This window comes from Bombus vancouverensis, chromosome 14 (assembly GCF_051014615.1).
Source record: "Bombus vancouverensis nearcticus chromosome 14, iyBomVanc1_principal, whole genome shotgun sequence".
Classification (NCBI taxonomy): Eukaryota; Metazoa; Arthropoda; class Insecta; order Hymenoptera; family Apidae; genus Bombus; species Bombus vancouverensis.
This window is the reverse complement of record NC_134924.1, coordinates 6,993,126-7,016,421: the sequence shown is the minus strand read 5'-3', so window position 1 is coordinate 7,016,421 and position 23,296 is coordinate 6,993,126. Positions and strand designations below refer to the sequence as shown.

General features: G+C 44.2%; 1 protein-coding gene across 2 annotated transcripts in view; it reads right to left on the bottom strand.

Moving 5' to 3' along the window:
- The window catches only part of LOC117153797 (neprilysin-1), a 73,748-nt gene extending 50,688 nt beyond the window's left edge, over positions 1-23,060 (bottom strand). For both annotated transcript variants that reach the window (XM_033328163.2, XM_033328173.2), the window contains exons 1-4: positions 22,814-23,060; positions 18,592-19,029; positions 17,691-17,891; positions 10,200-10,419 (exon numbers count right to left, since the gene is read on the bottom strand). In XM_033328163.2, the coding sequence (XP_033184054.1) occupies positions 10,200-10,419; positions 17,691-17,891; positions 18,592-18,594 (424 nt within the window). In that variant the 5' untranslated portion in view covers positions 18,595-19,029; positions 22,814-23,060. The remainder of the gene's footprint in view (positions 1-10,199; positions 10,420-17,690; positions 17,892-18,591; positions 19,030-22,813) is intronic.
- Positions 23,061-23,296: the final 236 nt, after the last annotated feature.

Sequence of the window (23,296 nt, the reverse complement as noted above, 5' to 3'; positions counted from 1 at the left end):
GAAGGAAACTGGAGAACAAAACGGGCAGCCGCACGAAATAGGTGAATCGCTATCTGCAAGCTCGTTACACGCCGTTTCGAGACGAGTTTCGCAGCCACTCGTCGCGACTTCGCGATTCCAAAGTACCAGCGGAAGTCCGCGCCCGGTTCTTTCGTTTCCAACTCTGTGCACGCTCGCCCCTCCCTCCTTTTGTCGTCACTTTCTCGTGCCGCGGTTCCGTCTAAATGGAAACTCGAAATTTCGGCCTGCTAACCACGCGTACAGAAGCCTGGCCAGCTTTTGTCGACACTCCCGAGATAGCCCGGACCTGTTTTCATTTTCTCCATTTCGCCCAACCCCTCGTTTTCTTCAATTCATCCTTCTCTCCTACCTCTTCGTGCTACCGCGTTTTTGTTTCCCTACTCCATTCGTTCGCTATCCGTTCCCTCTCTTGCGTGTTTCTAAAAATAAGAATAATAAAAAGAAAAAAAGAAGAATAAAAGAGGAATAGGAAACATTCAACCGCGTACGAGCGTTCTACGAACGCACTACGAGGGCCAATGGAACGTTCGCGTCCGCGGAAAGATTTCCACTTGCAAAGTTGGAAAAGTATGTCGGTGAAGTTGTCTTGGCGCGAACGAAACCGAAGTTTCGACGATTGAATTGTCGTTAAGACGTTGCTTAAAAACCGCTAAACGCGAACGTGAATATTCAATCTACGGCAGTGAAAAGGGGCTGGAGAACAAAACGCGAGAACTCGAGTTCGCTGTAACTTTTTCTTTCCGGATGAATCGTGAAAGGTTTTGCGGAAGAAGTTTCCACGGCGATGGCAGTTTCCAGGCCATGCAACTTCCCGGCAAAGTCCACTGAATAGATTAAAACGCGACGTTTCAGGATCTTTGCGAAACATTTCTTTTTACAATTAAACGTTTGCTTTGCTTTTTTCTTTCTTCTTTTCTCCCCCCCTTTTTTTTCGTTTGGCTTTTAAAATACATATTTACGAATAAAGGCACGAATCCAGGCGATGCATCGTGACAGCCATGATGCAAATTACGATCACATAATACGGGATTTTTTACGAGCAATCCGGTTAGAACGTTAACAGAGGCTGCTGCGTAGTATTTCAGCGTAACATCCCGGTAATGCGCCCGGACATAATGGCCGGCCCGTAATGTATTCCATAAAAAAAAAGAGACATTAAAAGCCGGCTGAACGCAAACTTCCCTACACCGACCGAATAATCTTCCATCTCCTCTCTTTATGGATTTCTTTGATAGTTAACAACCGCGCGATTAAGATCGCGATTTAAAATTATCCACTATCGAGTTGAGCTTATAAAAGTCGATTGATCGTTGAAATTTTTGATAATCTTACAAAGCGATTGTAACACCAGTGTGCGATGTTGCGTATATTCTAATTACAAATTCATTTTTAAATGCGGTAGAAAATTATCACAAGCCTCGTTGATCCTTTGCCTTAATAATATCGTATCATATTCGTACCGCCTAGTATAATCAATGAGACAGCGAATTTTAGCGCAGCTATGAGAATCGTTCTTATTTCAGCTACTGGAAAAATCGCGAAACGAAAGTTTAAGCTGATGGTCTTAAAACTAGCTACATTCTCATACTATTAGCTACATCTTTAAACGCTAGTAAACAGGAAGAAGTGTCGCGTTACAATACCTTCACAGTGCAGTTTCGCTTCGCTGCGGCAGCGTTCCGAAACGACCAAAGAAAAGCTATAGCCCCGCGGAATTTCAATTTCTCGCTTTATTACGTTTCGTTGCCCTAAAATAACCAAGCGGAAATCCTACGGATTCACGGATCCAAAAAAAAAAAGAAAAAGAAAGAATATTCCATGGCTACACGCAATCCTATTACCAACATTACAAAACGGTTTTGCTTTTCCTATCTTTTTCAACCTGCTTCTCCTTTGCCAGCCTATCTTTTCATGAACAAATTACGGAAACGATGCATTCAATTGCCAGTGAATATTGCACGCAGTCAATCGACAGAGAATTACTCTGCCCAAGCTCGTGCTCGATCGGATCCCATTGCCATTTTCAACAGGATCGATAACAATTACGGTTACGCGCCATTAATAACATCCGCGCGTTAACAAACGGAAACACAAGACCAGAGTATTCGACAGGGTGTCGAACTATTCCTTGACCAATCTCAGACACGCGTCGCGACAATTTACGAAACGACGAGGCGCTGGGATTCTCCGTGTCGCGTCGATCGAACACGCAATTCCCAGTTTAGTAGCTCTCCTAGTTCTGTCACTAGATACGGATATATTGGAAAATATATTGTTGGAAATTTTCGTTCGATGTTTTTACCGGACACCCGGACACTTGAGGAGAAAATTATAGGTTTGAGGAATTAAAGAATTCAAAGTTTGAGAAACGCAATTACGCTGGCAGCTCAGAGCTTGGCATCTCTCTTTGATTAAATCTATACCGAATTTACTATAGTAGCATAGTATGAAATTGATACTACGAATATCGATGGCAATATTCTTCAGCTGGAAAAATACTTTCTGAGTGTAACGGAATTCTAAGCTTTGGATTCTATAGAAAAATTCTTGGATTCTTCGACTATATGGAACGACAATTCCAATTTCTAGGCTGTAGATATCACGCCACCGTGTATAGTGCGGATATTCGTATTATCATATAATAGAATCTTCGAAGTTGCTTCGTATCATAGGGAATTAATTTTCTTCGTCGCATTGAACGAAAGAAGAAGAAACAAAAGCGTCTATGTCGTGTTTCTCTAAACTAAACTTCGACTACGAAGTTACCGTTTCCTGACAGATACACCGATTTGGTTGCACAGTCCCGTTCGTGGTTTCCTCGGCTCTCATAATCGTTTTAGGGTAATCGGTGTCCTCGGGTTATTCGCTACGGGTGGTACAAATGTTCGCGGGTCGTACGAGGCGATTTATCGTTGAACTTGCAGCAGTTTGATCGCTTTAAATGGGGGCACCTTTTTCCCAATTACCAGTTCAAATTAATCGTTCGTACGTTTCCCGTAAGATCAGATTTCCACGTGCGTTCCACGTCCATTTCCTCGATTGAATCAATTCGAAAGTGGTCGTTACCAATTACACGGATGAAAAACACAAGAACGTTTTGGCGAACACAGGAAAAACGCGAATGAAAGTCGATACGGTGGCAAATTTTCGCGGCGCCAAATAAACGCGTAGTCGAGAACGGTACGAAAGAAAGGAGAATCTCGACAGAAGGCAATTTTCCTTGCGAGAGGCAGAGAGAGCTGAGAAAATTTATCGATGCAAACTATTAAGACTCGGCAGGGACGAGGCGAGTTTCAAGGACCATCGAACGAAAGGCTAATTAGAGGAGTTCTCTTCATTGCCCGGAGCTATGCCATCGAAACTGGGCTGTTTGCACCTCTAGCTCTGGTCGTTTCATCGTCTAAGAATAATTGATTCTCTCCTTGATGTCCCTTTCGAATCGAACGTTTGGTTACCTTCCGAATTTTTTGCGCCAACGAAACGCCAGCCATGTTGTCACAGTACTTGGCCATCTAATTATCAACACTCAAAACTTTCCGAATTTTTCACTTTTCTAGCAAAGTAGTGGGAACCTGTGGCAATTCTAAAGGCAAAATTTACCGAGATGACGCGTATGTTTCTAGCTTTTGCCTTTTTACAAATTACGAGTTCCGCCGTTTTTAATACGCGCGCCATATATTTCCTGTCCTTGTTATTTTACTAGGCATCCTGAATTTCCGTCTTCGAATTTTCGGATAACGAGATGGTCTATGATTAATACAGAAAAAATAAAAATAGCAAGAAAGTAAAAAGAAAATCACTAAACTTCGGATATGTTCGATGTTCGAGTAGAATTGCCAGATCACAGGAAATATGGAGGATATTCTTCCGGCCAGGGACAACGCTCGATGAAAGATCGTACTGACAAAACTTCGCGTATCTGAATCATCTCGCGTACAAGTAGCAAATAAACTGCGTCCAGCGTAAAGCAGTGTCACAGTTTGCGACCATGAGGTTCCTTTGCTGACACTCGGCTACGAAAATAATCTTCATAAATAGCGTGGCGTATGTAAAGAGGCAAAAGAACAGTATTCAAAGCTCGCGCGCAGTGTCACGCCGCTTTTCACCAACTTTTTTTCCGCGCAACTTTCGATAAGGGGGATTTATGAAGTGCAGTTTGCCAGGAAATTCCCGTAACACCGAGTCGCCGTCGCTGCGGTCATAAACGGAACTTCCACGGAATATAGTCAGGCGCCGCTTAAGACCCTCTTGCGAGCCGCGTTCACGCGGATTACGATTAGCAGCGGAATTTCAGGCGACGACGATGTGCTACCGCGCGTCTCTACTTCCCCGATAACTTCAATTTGCATCCTGTTTCAACCGTCAACAGTCATCCAGGAGAAAAGTTCGCCGAGGGACGATGCTTAATTATTTGATACGTTGCTAACATTTTCCGAGATATTTTGCGCTAAATTAACCCGCTTGTAACTACGTCGGTATATCTGTGTTCGACTTTAGGTCACGCTTGCGATGTTGATGAATGGTACAGTGGACAGCAATGAGAAATGAAGAGAGTTCTTGCGGATGAAATTGGTGATTCAGATTGTAGCACAGACATTGTTAGGTCAGTGAAACGGGGATAAAGAATATCCGACAGTGACGATGTTCGTAGTGATAAATATATCGCGCATGTTCACGCAAATTTGTATTTTTACGAACATAGTTAAAAAAGTGAAACCTATGTAGAGGATCGTTTTACTTGTTCTATATCACAACGAGTACTATGTGTTTTTAATATTTCGTGTATTTTCCCGTATTATGTGCGTTCGAATGATTTTACGAAAAAAAGAAAAAACGACGCTCATTTATAACTTCGTTCCGCACGGTAAAAACACCAATCTGCGTTGCTTCTTTATTATCGAATATATTTTTTTCTGCATAAAATGCAGGAAAATTAACGCGTACCACAACTAGCATTTCGTTAAACAATTTCTCCGAAAAATTTCCCCCTATAATATATATAGAAGACCGAACTTTTTCAGGCGTTTGTCTCGGTAAGGGACTGGCTCGCCGCGAGTGCAATGCGATTACAGGGATAAAAACGTACATACGTAATGAACTGTCGGGGGAGGAGGGAGGCAGCTGCTTGAATTTGAATTCCAACCGTATCCTTAATGCCTAAGAGCGTCTGAAACACGCCACGTTCGTGCCAACGGCATGTTCCAATTCGAGTCACCCTGTCGCGTCGTGTGTGCATACCGTGCACGGACGTTTGCGAATTCGTCGCGCGGAAAACGAGAAGAATACAGCGTCTCGTGGTCGAAACGCGTGCCCTCCGACTTAACGCGAAAGTAACCGTGAAAAAGGTGCATTGAAAGAACCGTACTTCGTCCTTTTCCACGAAATCTTGGTAATCGTACAACTGCCGAGGCTTAGCTTCTTAAGATTTCGACAGAAAATTAGGGAAAAGCTGGTGTAGTAAAATTAAACGGTCCATTCTCCTCCGCCTGCAGGGATTCTTAGAATGCTAATCGTAGAATTGGCGAGATTTAGAAAGAAAATTATAGAAAAGGTAGGAGAATATAGGGCGGCGAGATTTAACAAACTCCACTTTCGTCTACTTCTCATAAAATCTCCGAGTATCTCGATGGCTAGATTCGAAAAATCTCGGAGGAAAAATCAAAGGAGAGTTCCGTGGAATTAAATATGGACGACCCAATTTTTGCACAAGATTCACGGTGGCTCGCTGCGCGGGCCAAGAAACAAATAGAGGTCAATTTATTTTCGCGGGGCGAAGCAAGTACATAAACTGCGGGCGAAAATACCATGTCTAGACGAGGTTGAAATAGATCGAGCAGGCCGCAGTGATAAAGCTAATTTCACCGGAGCCCGAGAGATTATCGAATTTGTGGTCAGAGTGTGTTGCCGCGCGTCAGGCTGGATCCGCCGCGTGCAATACGAAACCAACTTTCTCGCTTAATCAGTGAGCTTCCCTTCGAGGGAAGGAAAACCGAACAGTTCTACTGTCGGTTCGTTTAAACTTTCGCAGCAGAGGCGAACAATAGCGAATTAACTGAACTGTATCTTGCGAAGAACTCTAAGAGGAAACAGCTTTCTGCGAAAAAGAAGAATTATCGTTGGCTGGATATTTTGGTTGAGACGCGACGTCGTCGTTAAGATTTTGCTATGCGATTCGGCAGGAATATATTTTTAATGGCGCAACGTATACGACCGGTTGCTTCGCGTTATTGGGAATATAAAGCTGCTACGTCGTCGCGTCTAACCGATGACGCATCGCTTCTCTGTACCGAGCATGATATTTCCAAGCCGCAAGACGAGTGGGCAGAGTTACATTTTTAATGGTACAATGCACAGTCGGTCACTCGTCTGCATTGGGATTTAAAAATATAAATCTCGAAAATAGCGTGTGCTTAAAATCGCAACGACGTCGTGTAGCTCGTTTGCACCGAGCTTCGTATTGCCAGGAATTAAATTATCGATTAAATTTTTAATAACGTAATGCACGAAAAATTGCGATTTCTCTGTTATAAATAGAGGCGTAGTCACAATATGACGAAGAGGTTGCATCGTTTGTTCGCATCGGCCTTTAAGAATACAAACCTTGCGAATCTACAACGTCATTGCTATGCATCAGGAAATCACGACGACGTCAGACGACTCATCTATGTCGAAGTCTATTTTTCGAGGCTTATTTACGTTGCACGGCGTTGAAAGATCGTAAATCGAACGAACCACGAGGAATTTCGACTCGTAACTCGTCTGGCTTATAGGGCGAACTTGACCCATTAAGCAGGTTGGATTAATCAAGTTTGTAACCCCCTTCTTTGTTCTTACGTAAATTTAGTAGCTAAGGCTTCGTCGCCGGGGTTCCGGAAACTAAGACGACGCGTACGCGACCATCAGCCTATTTCGCACCGTCATAGGTTTCTATCGGTCGTACATTGAAAGACAAACAGGACACTAGATCGCTCTATGCGTTTCTGTTATAATATAATTCGGCCATAAACGATTATCGATCTGAAGCCGAGCATAAATGGAGCATATTGTTTGAACGAGATAGGGGCGAGCGAAAAATTACGCCGCGCACACCTGAAACATTCAAGCGGAAATCGATCGACCGAGACTCGCACAACGTGCACATACGGAGGACGATAACTTTCACGAGCTATAGATGTTTAAAGACGCGGCGATAAATATTTGGAGAGACCGCCCACGGAAACCGGGCTTACGGGCTAGGCATCGAGCAATCGGAAATTCGAGACGTCTGCCTTTCGCAATCAGAATTTTGGTAATCGTTAGCGTATCACATTTTAGGGGACTAAAAAATCTCAAATCAAAGGAAAAATCTACGCCGTGATTAGAAAAATTGGAAGATTGTCGCGATAGGAAAAAAGAGGTAGATAGTTGATCTATACTTTCAGCAACTTCCAAATACATTTTCGCGTCTCGTCACTGAGTTAATGAAACGTTAAAATATATAACACACACACACACATACGACATACATATACGAAAGAGTTTTCTATGATAAGCGTTCAGATACTTTGGCGAGCTATCCGATCTCATGGAAACGCGTTCAAGGTGGAGAATCTGCAGAAGAAAATCTGCTGGAAGAAAAAAAAATAGCCTAAACGAATCGTCGACTGACATCGAGGCTGATCCAACGTGATCCGTGGCGAGACGAATCGAGCGAAAAAGGCGTGTTTCCAAGGCGAGAACAGGCAGCCAGGGAGATTTCAGTTGATGAGAAAATTCGAAAAAATCCTGGCGCCAAGCGGTCGTATCCCGGACAAAAGAGGAGTTGATTTTTAACCCTTTGCCAAACCCCTCGTTTCGTTTCGCTCTTCAGCGCGACAGTTTCTCCGCTTTTTGTTCGCCTCGCTTGAAAACGTCGGATAGTCCGAGATCCTTTTGGAGAAATAGGAACGATAAGTCACTGGGAACGATCGCGTGACGAGCGAGCAAATGCTCGGAGCACTCGTTTCTATTCCGAGCCGGAGACATTTTCCGGTCGAAAACAATTCCATAAATGCGAGGCGCCGTGATATGCTACGAACGAAAGATACACGACCCCGCGATTCGTTTCCTCGCATTAATCTCCATTCGAGCAGGTTCTCGCGAGCGTAACTACGACTCGAAAATTTACAAGCCCGAGTGAGTGGCGTTCGCGCGAAAAAATGAGCAGGAGAAGCGATGAATTATTACGCGGCGTGTCCATGTGTTATTCTTTGAGCACGCCGCGTGTTTTTTTCATAGACTTCGTCCCTGTAAATCTTCATTTCCGCTGACCCTTTTTTTCCTTTCCATTCAGAACGTAAAGGGGAAAGGTAGTCCTGCACGGGCTACGAAAACGTGTCCCCCTTAAAGGGAACAAACCGATAACCGAAATGCTGACTTAACGACCCCACAGGAACTCGTTTAAAACACTGCAACAAGCAATCTGTACCGTGTACATTACTGTACATACGCACGCGATTTTAACGAAGATGCTGCAACAAGAATAAATAGCTTGTCGATAAAAATCGCGGTAACAAATACTTTCGCCATGATAATCCAAACTAGTTTGCAGTTTGTTGATAATTCTAGCGTTGGGTTTCCACTAAAATTATTGCATCCGACGACGATTGAGATGGAAATAAACGTAGAAAGACAAAGTGGAACGTATCTCCGTAAGAGAAGACGAGTGGCGGAGAAGAATGCGAAACAAAGGGGGAAAGAGCGAAGTTCTGGCTTAAATTTTTGAAAGAGTTCGACAACTATCGTGCCTGCGGACTATTCGCCAACTTTCCAAGTAAGGCAACGAGAAACAAAGTTGCTTCGATTAAAAGACCAGCTGTTCGACGCGTGAAAGTGTTTAACCGTGTTCGCGGTACGCTGCACGGTAGAAAGAAATCGCGAAATAAAAAAAAAAAGCGATCGGGTAAAGCGCGTCGCGAAACTGGATATCAAAATTTCAGAGGGTGACTGGTCGTTATCCAGGGTGAATTTAGGAAAAAGCAACGAAACTGGCCAACTTTTTTCTCTGTTTTCGTGGGTTGGACACTTAGCGGCTTGTTTTTCAACTCCTACGTCAGCGTACCGTGACGTATGCACGTCCAGCTCTTTTAATCGCGTGTGACCTACATAGCCGCGGCTCGTCTTCTGTTTACTCGCATGTAGCCGCGGCGGATATATCGGTATCTCCGGATAATTCGCGTGCCGATTAATTCCAATTGTCGCAAACCTCGTTGACATTTTTCGCTCTATACGTCCGCCAGTTGATTTCAATTTGCAGCGACACGGCCGCGTATCTCCGTGGCATTCTGATTCATTCGAGTCGACGAGCGATCCAACTACGTTTGCCCGATAATTCCCGTGAAAAAATAGCCGACGAGCCCGATCAATCTCGGCTCGCTGAACCATTCGATTATCCTCGACGAGGAAGCCATAAGAAATAGGGTAGTGGAAGCAACAGATTACGAAAGGGATCGCCGCGGCTTGAAACGAGCGGCTATTCAAAGAAAACGCAGCAACGGAATTTTTAACGGCCACTTTTCGTCCACAGACTTTTTCGTCCACACTTTCTAAGGACACGGGCCCGAGCTGATTAAGGTCGGTCAAGTGGATGAAAAGGAGGTACCGAGGGAAACATAACTCCGCCAGTCACGATAAGACGGTGGAAACGGTGTTTCGTATCGCCAGGATGCGAATTGATCGGACGATCCAAGCTCGCGCAAACAGCGACACGTTCAAGGCTGAAACTTTCCTACTCAATGAAAGCATTTGGTTAATTGAAAGTTGAAATGACGGCGGGAAATTTGGCCGCGGTTCTGAATCAATTATCCATCCCTCGTCGTGCTTCGAGTTTCCCAACGATGGAAAACCCCGGCATCCTCTCTCGTTTTTTCTCGGGTCGACGAGAAATTAATTCCAGCGCTCGAAATTCGGTTCCATCGATTGCCTCGGTGTAACGAGCCCGGCGGAACGTCACGGATAACGACGCTCCTCGGTGGAATTATTTTTATACGAGAAATATGTAAAAATACATTTATACGTGTAAAGTACATTTTAATTGGAGGCGGGGACTCGCGTAAATATTTGCTGCTTCAAGAGAAACTTCCCCTGCGACTATCTTAGCCAGCGAATGGAGTTCCAAAGGTATCTTAATGGGAAAAAAACGAGCAACGAGGTTCACTCACTGTGAAGACGATCGTCGACCCTCGCCTGAAGCATGTTGAAGCTCGAGCTTGGCCGATACGGCTGCTGATCGCGAATGCCGCCGCACGCGAACTGATAAAAGTCCTTGCAAGGATCCACCCCCTTCTTCATGAACGCCACCATCTGCTTCGACGCTTCCTCGCAGGCTTTCGAGTCGCACAAACCCTCCGGGCCATCCCTCTCCCTGATGCAGGCTTCGTCCTGGAATGGAAATTCTTTTTCTCGTGTTTCTACAATGCTTCCTATCTTCCTTTCTTTTCTTTCTTTTTTTCTTTTTTTTTTTTTAATTGTACCGTCACTTGACAGGAGCGAAAAGCAATTCGAGTTAGTGTCAAGGATAGCATCAAAGATTAGACGGCATTACGAGGACAATTTTCCGTATTCCGAGACGGTAAATGAGAATACGGGAAACGACTGAAGAACAAAGTTTAAGGATTAACGAGAACATCTCGCCGAGAGGCGAAGGATATATTTAATCGTGTTATACGTTCAGACGTTTCATCGTAAAATTATTAACGCGTGGAGAGACGTCTTCGCGTTCTATTTCGCTAATTCGTTCGCGCTATGAACGTCTACTGTACTGGATCGTGAATGATCGAAGCAACGAATGTTTTTTTCTGAAAATTGACTCGATTCCTCGGCGTGTAAAGGTGAGCTGCTGGCTTCTTCCTCTTCTTGCTGGTTAACGCGTTCAAGTCGCGGAATTTTTGCCAGCGAAATCTGCCATCGTACGTCTTCCTCGAAAGAGACGAATGACGCGACACGAAGTTCGGGTCTCGCCGAAGATAAATAAGAAGAAAAGAGAAAGGGCAAGAAGGTGTGAAGAATCACTGGCGAGTTACGTCGGCAACCTATTCGACGAGTTGCTAAAAATTCGAGGACCTAACGAAAGGCCAGCCGTGGTTGCGTCCACGACTTTCATTGTCATCAATTGCTTTTCATCCGGACCGGATGGCCGTACGTCTTTTTGACAGAGACGAATGATCGTTCCGCCAATTGTGCCTTACTTCGCCAACAGACCGGAAACGACCGAGTGAAATTAACGTCAACTCGACTCTCCAGAACTCTTCGTTTATTTCCGTGAAAAACAGCATCTAAGCGTAAGAAATCGTTCGAAATCGAATCCCTTAGCTGCGATACTTTGATAACTTAATAGACAAGATCCGATATAAATTGAATCGGTCAGAGGGAAGGGAAATCTGACAAGTGCAAGTCTCTTCATTTTTTTTGATTTTCATATTATTTGCTAGTTAAAAAACGTGTACTTTTCGTACAGTACGGAAAGAGGAATAACTTGTTGGAGGTGACGTAGCGACATGTAAATCGCCGTCGAAACATTTCACCCTTCAAGGAAACCTAATCTACATCGTCCAGTTTAGCCGCCGCGAACCTCGTAAACATCATAGAAGCCATGTTATCAGGCAGTTATCTGCTATCGAGCCGCCAAAATGGGGCAAGTACGATCTCGACCCTCGATAAATCCTTCGAGTATCACGACTCGTTTCACCACAACTCGTCGGCTTGTCTACTCTACGATTACCTCTGATTTCCTATATCGATGTATCTCTTATTAATCTGATTAATCGGAATTCCTGCAGACTAATCAGACATTCGTCTTGGGCGATCCGATCCGGCTTGCCTGGCGCGAGCGACTTACTCGTCAAATTTCTCGATTCAGAGACGCGAAGCTTGCGAAATTCTTCGCCAAGTCGTCCGCAAAATTTCGGATTCTTCAACGCACGCGAAATGGAAGGAACCGCCGAAAAAGATCGCGTTCCCCATCGCAAGGGGAATATCCTCTGGACCGATGGTTTCTTCGATACGAGGAGTCTCTTGATACGCGGGAAAAATGAATTCAGGATAAATAGAATGAAATTACGCTCGTAAGCTTTCAATTTATATTCCAGGCACGGCCTACCGCTCTCTATCTAAATCACATCTTGGAGAAGATGGCTGAGCTCGTTTCGCCGTGCATTTACCTCGTCCCGAGCTAACCCGCACGCACACACCGCTTACGGAGCGAAATCGTAGCTACGACGAGCACGTTTCGTGGTTGAACCTCGGTTACACGTAAGAAAGCGTTCCAGATGCTATGGAATGCAAACGGAATTTTCGCCCGCCTTTGATGCCACGCGTCGATCCTCAACGTGAATTCTGAAGTTGTGTGTATGATATGCGTCTGCGACAAGGAATACGCTGTTCTCGTTAAACGCGTATTTCTCGTGGTTGTGATATTGTGTTACAGCAACGAGGCACGAGGGATGTGTTCGCGTGACATTTGGTATATTTGAGTTTCGTCATAATCCATCGTCAACTATTTTTAAATTTCTTACTTTTCCTCCTCTCGTTACCGATTATTTCTTTTTTAAGCAGTCGAATTTAAACTACCTTGTTAGAACCAGAAGACTTCTCGTTTTCATCTGCTGTGATATCCATACGTGAAGTATCAGCAACATTTTTCCACAATTTAGTGATTTTTAATTCGCGTTTAATTCGAGTAACGCGCATTACGCATAACCCGAAATGTTTCGAGAGGATGGCAAATACGCTGGATTATCCAGTGGACTAAATACCGTGAAAGAACAGGTAGTGTAGAGTACCTGTTTTAATCAGACACTTCTGACTGTAGCAACTTTCGAGTTGGAAGTTCGAAAAGGAATGAAAAGAGGAAAGTTGCAAATGCACCGGACGAAGGAAACTTGGAAGAGTGAAAGAAGATGCAGCAAAAGGATGAGGGATTTCCTCGTCGATTCAAGAGTCCGGATGGGAAAAAATAAAGGTCAGGAAGAAGGGCGAGACCTTGATCCAGCGTAGGGTTGACATTTGCCTCGAAACCTTAGCTCGTAGTATGGCTTCGTCGCGGTGCAGCGCGTGCTGCTCTAACGACCCGGCTCGAACTTCCATCGGGAAAAGCATTCAACGACTCGAATCCATCATTTGTCGGCGACGCTGAATATTCGATGTCGAATAAATCATCCACAGGATTCTCCATATATCCGCCACAACGACAACTGCGATCTTCTCGACGTTCTCGATTCTCGTTTACCTAATCCTCGTTACCTAGGATCGTGCAAACGTTTTCGAAAGTAAACTGCACAATATATATCCTGTATATTCGGACGGCGTATAATTCACATATTTGACCGCGATTTGAAACCAGTTTGATCTAATTAAGTCTCAAATTTTCGTTTGCGTGAGGTGCCAACACTTGAAAATCCTTTCAATTAGTTTAACAGTTACAGCTACGAATTCCAAAGATTCTCTCGATATTATACTTCCACATCGTTTCTTGCAATTTGATTCTACAAGAAAATTGAGCTATTTATAAACCGTGGTCTGGTAATAACAAAGAACGGGGCTGTTGGCTTTTCGTTTTTATACGAACCAGCAAGGTTTAAAAAGGCGGACAAAAATGAATACGCAATGAGATTAAGATAAACATTGTTAGTTAAGCTAGAGATATTTAAGCGAGATATTCCTAGCGTGAAATAGCTGTATATAAGGCAAATGTGTTAAGTTGGGGGAACGTCAGCGGTATATTACGTCGATATAATCAATCCTCTGGCTACGTCCGGGAAATTCGAGCGGCAATCTGCTTCGAGTCCCTCTAACTACCACCGCAGACGTAATTGCTGCAAACTTATTAACAGGCTAAAACCGAGCGAAGACACGGCGAAAAAGAACCGTTTAATTGATCGTGGATTACCTGCAGGCTTTTCTTCTCCGTTTAATCCTCCGGAAACGGCGTTTAACGTGCCAAAGAAAATTTGACGATTATCATACAACCGAGACGATTACGATATACGATATTTAATAAGATCTGGTGCCGGAGAACGATTCGAACGAACGCGTCCGCCGAGCATCGACCGCGCTTTAAATAAAATAGGGCGTCAGCGAAAGGCGGCCTCGGTTCTGATAATTCCCCCGTAAAAGTGTCTGTAACGGGCGAAGGGATTTTTATACAGCTGGCCAGGCAAATTGAACCACTGTTTAATCGAAACGTATGTATTGCGCGCGCCACGTCGAGTTTCGTACTATTCGCAATAAACTAGCCTGCACGACGACTGCGTATAAATTCGTTTCTTGCTCGTCTATTTTGAAAGGAAGAGTCGGTGGAAATTCGCTTTTGGGTGAAAGTAAGCGCGAAATACTTTGCTGGTTTTTCCAACTTTTCGACGAAAGTGGAACGACAGGAATTTGACAAAAGAGAGACAAACTCCGAATGAGATGGAAGCAATTACGGGGCTTGACTTTGCGGCTGATCGATGTATCAAATCCGTTGAACAGAGTTCGAAATGCGATAGGTTTCCGATATATGTGTGTATAACTCGAAATATGGATATTGGTATCGATTAATAGAAGTTTGTCGGGCATCTCGTAAATGCACGTTGATGACAGACTAACGCGTAACAGTCATTTCTGTCGGTGACAATGAAACCATAATTGATAACGTTATCCTGGAAATTTCGAGCGGCTGTTGATGATTAACTACTCTCCTTTCCTTTTCAGTCATCGCGTACATCACTCGTTTATAATTCCTTTTTTTCTTTTTTTATATTTGGAATTTCTCAAACGGCGAAACACGTCGTTCGAGTAACTTTAAAGTTACAACGCCCCTTCGCCCTTCGGTAATATCCCGCCGATAGAATTAATAAATTCTTGTCGAACAGACGGTCGTTCGAGGGAATCTATTTTTATATTCCACAGTTTATTCTCGCCTCTCCGCGAGACGATCGATCGATCGCACGTTAACGATTACACCCCGGCCTTTAACCCCCTTTCGAATTTGCAAACAGCTCGTTTCGCGGCCGAGCGTCCAAGCTGGCAAATATTTTTTCGCTCGCTGTCCGCGAACGTACATTAACTGGCATCGAAGTAGCAACTCCTGGAGGCAATGAATCCGCGAGCAAAATTAATGTTGTCCGTAAAAGCAGCGTAATCTCAATAACCCAGCTCTGCTAACAATCAGTTGAAACTTGTAAACAGCTTCCTTCTATTAAAATCTTCTCGTTCATATTTCCCTGCGAAAGTATTTCAAATGCTCTGCTGCGAGTTGAAATATCCGACTCATCTATATAGATCGTTTAGGGAAGAAGAAACGCGATGAATCTGCTCGATGGCGATCAACGTATAAACAGCTTGTCCAAGTGCATATTGAATTACGATCGCCGTATCCAAGGACCTTTAACTGAATTATAGCTTGCTTAATGTTAATTGAGAAGCCGCATAAGGATAACTGCGAACTGATACCAATTATACGGCCATTACTCATTCGAGAACAACAAGGGGTGCTACGCATTTAGCTCTGTTGAAGGTTTCCGGCAACGACCGTGTCAAATCCAATTGAGATTACATGCTCCGTGTATAATCGCGTTCTATCCTGTTGATAGCGACGGTTCGCATTCCAAGGCATCGAATTCAGATTCGAGGTACTTCGTCGCAAACACGCGAAAGAACGAACATTCGATGTTGCAGATTTCGATTTGTGCGTTGTGATCCCCAAGGGGCGTACGTTTCAAAATATTTCCTGAATGATCGACGCGGTTATTGCATACACGGATATTATTTTATATATTCTATAGTAACATTTTCTATGAATTATCTTTGACAAATATACCGCGGAATTGTAAAATTTTAAACATACAAAAAATGCACACAATGCGCGTAACATGTACACAGAAGAATTTAACCAAAACTTCGGTATTAGCCGAGGTGCTTTGAACTTTGCCATAATTTTATCTTCTGCGAAATTTCAACAACGAAAGCTAGCTAAACACGGCCAGGTATCGTGAAAGCGTTTGATCAAACTTTCCTTCGATTAAATAATTAACTGAACCTAAATACATGTACGACATTATACGATCAAAACGTTTTCTACGAACGCTAATGGACTTTTCCGAGTATTTTCTTAGGCCCGATCCATATTACCTCTCTGACAATCGAAGTTCTACCGTACATTCAAAATAGGACACTCTCTGCCTGATACCTGATAGGTGAAACTATTTATTCTTTACACAGTCGATAGGCGAAACGGTATGTTGTTGTTGCAATTATTTGCCTGTTACACGAGGATGAGCAATTTTAAAACATATCGAGCAACGCTATTCCGAGTTGAAGAAAGACTGAGAGACACCAGCGCGTCTCAATAAAACACGTCTAGAAAATATTCGATCTCGTTTACATCTGGAGAACGTCTCTTATATCGGAAGCGAATGGAGAGGAGAAAAACGCGAGGAATCAGCTAAAAGACGGAGTGCGACATTTTTCTCATTCCTTGGCGTGGCACGAGTTCGCGAAACCCTTCACGACAACTGATCGCCGAGATATATGGGCGAAATTTCCGTGGATAACCGCTCGTGTTTTGCTCGTGACGTCTCCAGCTTTGGCGACATGAAAGCGCGTGATATAACGCTTCAGGGAAACACTGCCGGTGAGGACATAAACTCTCACGGTCTGGCTCGCACGGACAAAACCTGTTACACCACGCTAACTAGCAAACAGCTTACAAATCGTGCTCCTTCATTGAGCCTAGACAGCAGCAAAGACAAATTTACAACGTACGTCGAAATTCGTGTGTTGCAGTTAAACGCGGAAATATCTTTACTTCATCGAAGTGATAAATCATCGCGAGCCAATGTACATGCATGGATACGCGGTTCGCGTATAATCGAACGTCACAATCTTTCAACAACCTATTGGATAACTCTATGACGTTCGGTTAGTTACGCGGATCGTTTTCACGTGAAAAATTGAGCCTCTCAGAAGCCAAACTGATCGACTTCGCTTTTTATAAATCCCTTCGTTTCGTTACGATCGATACTCGAATTGCTCGCTCCTGTAAGTTTATCGGTCGCCAGACGACAGCGGCGAATTCCAAGGTAAAAAGTTTCCACGAAAGATGGTAAAATTAGAGACTGGATAAAAATTCGGATAGCGATCGTTCGATAAAATAAGCGAACCGATGCATCATGCAAAAGACCGGTGATAAAGGTATCGATATCCCAGCGATCGAAGCAGCCTATAGAACACGAGACAAGACCGAGAAGCATCGAGTACATACGTCGCTTTATGGTGCAACCTTCGTTTTACGAGGATACCAGCCGACGTCACGTTGGATCTCGCGGAAATATCGTTCGGAACGTGGATCGGTCTCCCCCGTGATTTCATTTTTCGGGAAAACGCGACACGTCGATGAAATTCTCTCGGCAACGTCTCGAGATTTCCACTTACTATCTTGTATGGCGCGCTTTATATCTCCTTGACAGACATTTAAACGCCGATTTATGCCTCTTCATCGCATTGAACCGCGTGGAAAAACATGAAGCTCGTCGTGCTACCTCGAGTTGCTCTTAATTCGCTAGCAAGGGAACAACGATGCAGAAAGCACCGCGATATTCCGTTGAATAGCGGAGAGGTCTCGCGCGGAATGGTAAAAACAATGGTGCGGATTTGAAAAGATGGCTGTCACTCACCACCGGTACGCATTCACGCGGCTGCTCTCCCTCCGGCAGCGTGGTGATGAGGAAGAGGACAGGACTGGTGACGAGCAAACTGGTGACAAGCAGCATCGCGAACGTGAGCAACGCCTTGTGCACGGCCTTACTTCGACGAAGCCAGTAACACGGCACGCAGCATATCCAAGTACCCTGTTGCGCGGCTCTCTCCACATGTACCTGAACAACCAACACGTTGCTTCGATTAACAAGAAAGTTGTAGTTGCGGAGTTTCTTGCTCGTTGCGGACAAAATTGCGCTTTGGATTAAATAGAGTTCGATACGAGGCAAGAGGGAGTAGAAGACGTAATATAAAAGTTAGAGAACGAAAGACACTGGAGAAGAGACGCTGGAGTACGTGAAATTGCGTTAACAAAAGATGGGTGAGAGCTTCTCTGCTGAATTCTTTTATTAGGACAGCAATCGTTTAAAAGGAAAACAGAGAAGGAATGGAAAAGAAATGTCGGGGAAATGGAATGTCAACACCATACTGGATTACCGTGAGACGACGGATAAGTGACTGAGTGAAAAAGGAGGATCAAACACAGCAGAATGTCGTCATTTAACTTCCATGTTATAGATCCTGCTAATTTCAACTGCTCGTAAACCGAGTATATCACCAGCTACTCGCAAACCAAACTGGTCAACTCCATTTTTCGTCAATTTTCTCCATTTCTTTGCGTATCTACGTGCTACGATCAATGTCCAATCTTCAAGAACCACGTGATTATCTTCAAAAAATTCGCTCGTAAGGAAACACAGCGTAAATGACGATAAATTTCAAGTTAAATTTAAAGAGACCACGTTCACGTTTCTCAACCTTTCTATTGGTAAAGTTGGACAAAAAATCGTACGAAAAGTTGCGAGGAAAAATAATTACCATTGGCTCGTCTGGAAGGCCGGATCCCTCTTCCGTGCCAGGATTATTTCCGGTCCCAGGGGGACCGGTCGGCGCGGCCGTAGTCGCGCCGGGTCCGGTGCCCTGTGCGTGCACATGTGCGCCACCTCCGGCCCCAGGGGCGCACAAAGTGCGAGGACTCAGGGGTAGCCTCACGCTTGCCTCGCCACGGGATCTGCTCCCACCGCCACGGGCCCCGCGGCCCCCGTAACCCCGGCTCACCGTGCACAGAGCCACATTTGCCGGGTCCCGTGGAACTCCCTAGCTCTCTAAAGGCCGCCAATCTCGAACGACACTTCGTTCGCGATCACCAAACTTGCTCAGTACCCACCCCGTCACCGATACTGGCCGAGTAGATCAGTCGATCAGCACCCACGAGTCTCTCTCCCACCTCTGCATATTTCTTCGTTTCTCGTTAATCTGTCGAAATAAGAAAATGGAATCTTTTATCTGTGTAACTATTAATATATTGTATGGTATTCTTATAGTATGTTATGTAATATATTCAGTAACGAATAGGCTGCGGATGTCGATGTATTTATGGGAAATTTAGAAAAGAATTAGTACAAATATAGATAGCATATAAGTAAGATGAACAAATGTGTAACTATGCAAAGATGGTCTATGAAATTTTCCTGCAATCTCGCGATCTACAGTAGCGAATTACAGCAACTGTATAGACTTGTTAATTATTGGTATTTGGAATAATCTTTGAAAAATAAATTTGATATTTGGGTGGATAGCGAATAACGTTCGAACGATAGAGAACTTTTGTCTATTTAATGGTCGGTTTGATCCTCTTTCGAACACCGTGTAAAGATTAGATTCAGACCAGTAACCGCGACCAACTAAAGTACAGAGTTAAAAAGGAACCGCCGATAAGAATGGCTTTGCCAAATGTGCTCTCGGGTATCTTGCACACCTTTGGTTGTCTCCCTGGCATTGCAATTGTCGGGCTGATCTAGATAACGCGATCTTTTGTCTATGTAACACTCTCTAACTTTATCTTGCATTAACGCTATTGTTTAATACGTGTAATCTTATCCTTATCCCGTCTTGACGAAGAGGAATCGTCTCAACTTGCGCGAATTATTACGTACTAATTAGCACATGGATAGATGGAATTCAATCCTTCAATGTCAAAACGTCAAGCACAATGGACACGAACAGATTACTATAATCGAGCTAGTGAACAATTAATTGTCTCGGACGTCAAGTTGACGTGCGCGCACCTTCGTGACGAAACGTAGGTCTCTCTGAACTGAAATTTCTGTCACATTGATCATTCGGTTCGTTTCTTCAAGATATTGTACTAGGCTCGATTAATCGCTCGGTTGATCTCGAAGATAAGATCGTTCAGCTAAGAATTCGATGGAGCAGAGTGCGTGACACGGAATCGTTTGCCCTGGAGCGTGTCGCAAGAGCAGAATTATCCAGATTTTTCCATGCTTCTCTTTACGATGGAAATTCTTACGCAAAGCTGACTTCATAAATGCAACGTTGTTGCACTGGTAACAAGCCACGTGCGATTTATTTTCATATCAAAGTACGATCGTATCTAAACGACTCCCGATTATATTTCATTAGAAGGGAATTATGTTCGTGTTTAGCGGTGCGTAACACTGTGACTCATTTTAAATGGGACAAAAAATTTCAGAATAAGTCCTCTGCTCGAACGTAGATGTAGATAAAACAAGATTTATAAAAGCCAAGGTTACGCACGAATTAAGTCATTCTCCTATCGTAAGAAGCGATCTTAGGAGTCTACTAAATCGCCTTTATAGAATCCTCCGTTTAATCTGGATTACTTCCAAGTTGTTTGCACCGTGGGATTTCTAATTTATGCGCATTTCTTTGTCGCAGCGAAACGCACCGCTTCATCGACCGAACGCGAATCGAGAGCATTCTCGAAAAAAAAGAAGGAAAAAAAGAGGGAATAAAACGAACGAGTTAAACATCAAGATCCGCGTGATAAGCTACGACAATCTTAAAACGTCCACTTGCATGTACGCTTTGGTCACGACTAGGCCGCCCTGCCTATCTCATTTATTTACAAGTAGCGTGATTGCCTTAACAATTCATTACGTTTCCTTCGTTGTTAACTTCTCAACTTTGAAATTTACATTCCAGTCGAAACACAGCCAATGACGAGACCAGCTGCTCGATAGCCAACCTTTCCATCGACGTTGTCCTGTCCAACAACCTTTCCAGCTTCCTAAATAATTCCATTGGTGGGGCCACGTGGCGGAGGTAAGAGGACAAATATGCTGGGAAACTTTGGCAGATTTTTCTTCCTACCGTTCAAATTACAAACAATACGAAACTTTTAAGCTGGGCCAATAAGAAATCTGCCGGATAACTCGATAAACCAGAGACTTTGCGTATAGTATATCCCGCACGAGCGCTGAAATTTTCTCAACATCGCGGAGCTGTCTCTCGTTCCGCGAATAAGAAATAAGGTTTTGTCGTTGACTGAAAGTTGCAGTCGTCTGATAAGAAAAGTATAAGCTGCCCGACGTAAAACCGACCCCATTCGCTAACCAACACGCTGCAACTCGCCAGAGACGAATCGGTCTTACGCGGGGACAGGCTGTGTACGTTTGCTTTGCTCGATTGTTCGCAACTTTAATACGAAACATTCGATAGATCGTATCTATCAGGGGGAAAACGGGTGAAAGGTAGTTTGCGTTAGAGGTTTCATGCATACGTATCATCGAGATGATTTCAAGAGTAGGTCGATCAGCAGTTGGTGGAGATTTGCCAGCCACATCAACGTGTATCGAATAATTTGGAGCGGGGCTTACGCTAATATCGCGCGGCGCGATAAGGGATGGCCGATCGGCCGTCAGGATTTATGAAAATGACAGCAGACGCGTCGGCATAGTTTATTCATAGGAACGACAGCCACCGAGCTGATATATTCACCGATTATTTTTTGCATCGGGATAAAAATATTCAGGGCCGATGCGAGATCACATTTTCCAGTCAATGGAGTACGTGATCGAGGCCTCGGAACCGCGGCGAAAAGAAAAATGTAAACGAACCGGCCGAGCCGAATCGGGCGTGAAACGTAAATCCAGAAAAGAATGGCAAGCGCACTTCCGCTTCGTGTCGCTGTTTCTCTTTTCGTATTTCACGCGAGCATAGAGAACGGCGGCTCTGTCTTCTTAAAGTTCGCCATCGAGTTACGAGGATCGACTACGCTTCGAATATCGCGTCTTTCGAAACGTTGATCTCGACCAACTTTTGCGCGGCCAGCCAGAAAACTTTTCCAACGGAAGCGGATTCGCTTCTACGCAGTTTCAACGAGAACGCACCGATCGGCGGGACCCATTTCGGATTGAAAAAGTTTCGGCGCACCCACGTCCTCCGGTTAATCGAACCGATGCAAAGTTTCCAGTATTTTTAGGCTCTAGCATTTTCGTATCGAACGTGCTCTACCTTACGTGCAAATAAATCCCAAGGTCGAATCCCTGACCGATCCATGTTCGCGAATTTCACTAAGATTTCGATCGACACCGATCGCTTCTTCGAAGAAACGTATACGTAGAGAAGCTACAGCAATTGTGTAAAGCTTAATCAATATCTGCGGAGTACAATACATCGAGCAAGGTATCGTATCGGAACATGTGGTCGTTTCAAGGGTAACGTATTTCTCTGTTTCGCGTAGGACGCGTCGTCAAACTGTGGCAAGTTTGATACACTATGCGACTACGAACGTCATACGGTGCTATTTTCGCGACATCAAACGTTACATGTAAACAATTACATAAAGTCGCCGAGGCTCAGCTCATTAACAAGGTCGTTAGTGGGTACAAACTGGTGCGAGCTTGCTGGTTCGTGTAACAATTTTTTCCCAACCTAACGCGCTACGCTTACTATTTAGAACGTTATTTATACGACGCTATATAAGAAAAAGAAGAAACGAACGTATCAGCCAACTCTCAGCAACAACGATTAATCCGGCATCTGAATTTTCCAATTGTAAATTTCTATCTCGAGGAGAATCTAAACGTTTACCAAGCAACGAACTTGCTTGTTTATTTATTGCAATTTCGAAGATCCGAGTTTGCTGGTTAACAACCACGGAGAAGATCAACGAAACCGACCATCAATTTTCACTCTCGCCGTGTATCATTTCCATACTATCCTCTTTAAAACGGAGAAAGGGGAAAGAAAAAATGAAAACAATCGATCGTCTTACCTGTATAAAATCCAGCAACGTGACGACGAAGCTTCGACGAGGATTATTTCCTGGCGATTTCACTGGTTCGAATGCCACTTCCGGTTCACTGGACGTCCGCGGGAACGAATGACCGAAGCGCGGTTCGCGTATTTCTGCGTCTAGTTGTGGCGGGTACGGGATAACCGGAAGTCGAGAAAACGCGGCCCTGCTTTACGGCTGGGGGTAACACGCGGACTGTCGGACCAGACTCAACCTGCAACCACCGTGCCGCCTCTCTCTCTCTCTTCCTCTCCCACTCTTTCTCTCTCTCTCTCTCTCTCTCTCTCGCTTCGCCCACCACCTCCCCATTCTATTTCTCCCTCTCTATCTGCCTCTCGCCCCTTCTCTTTCTCGTCTAGCGTCCTTCTTCAATTTTATCGTTTTCTTCCTTCCATCTGCCTTTCGAAATCCCATTCGCGTTTCCTTCTTTCCTTTCTTCAATTCACTTGCTTCGTTCTCTCG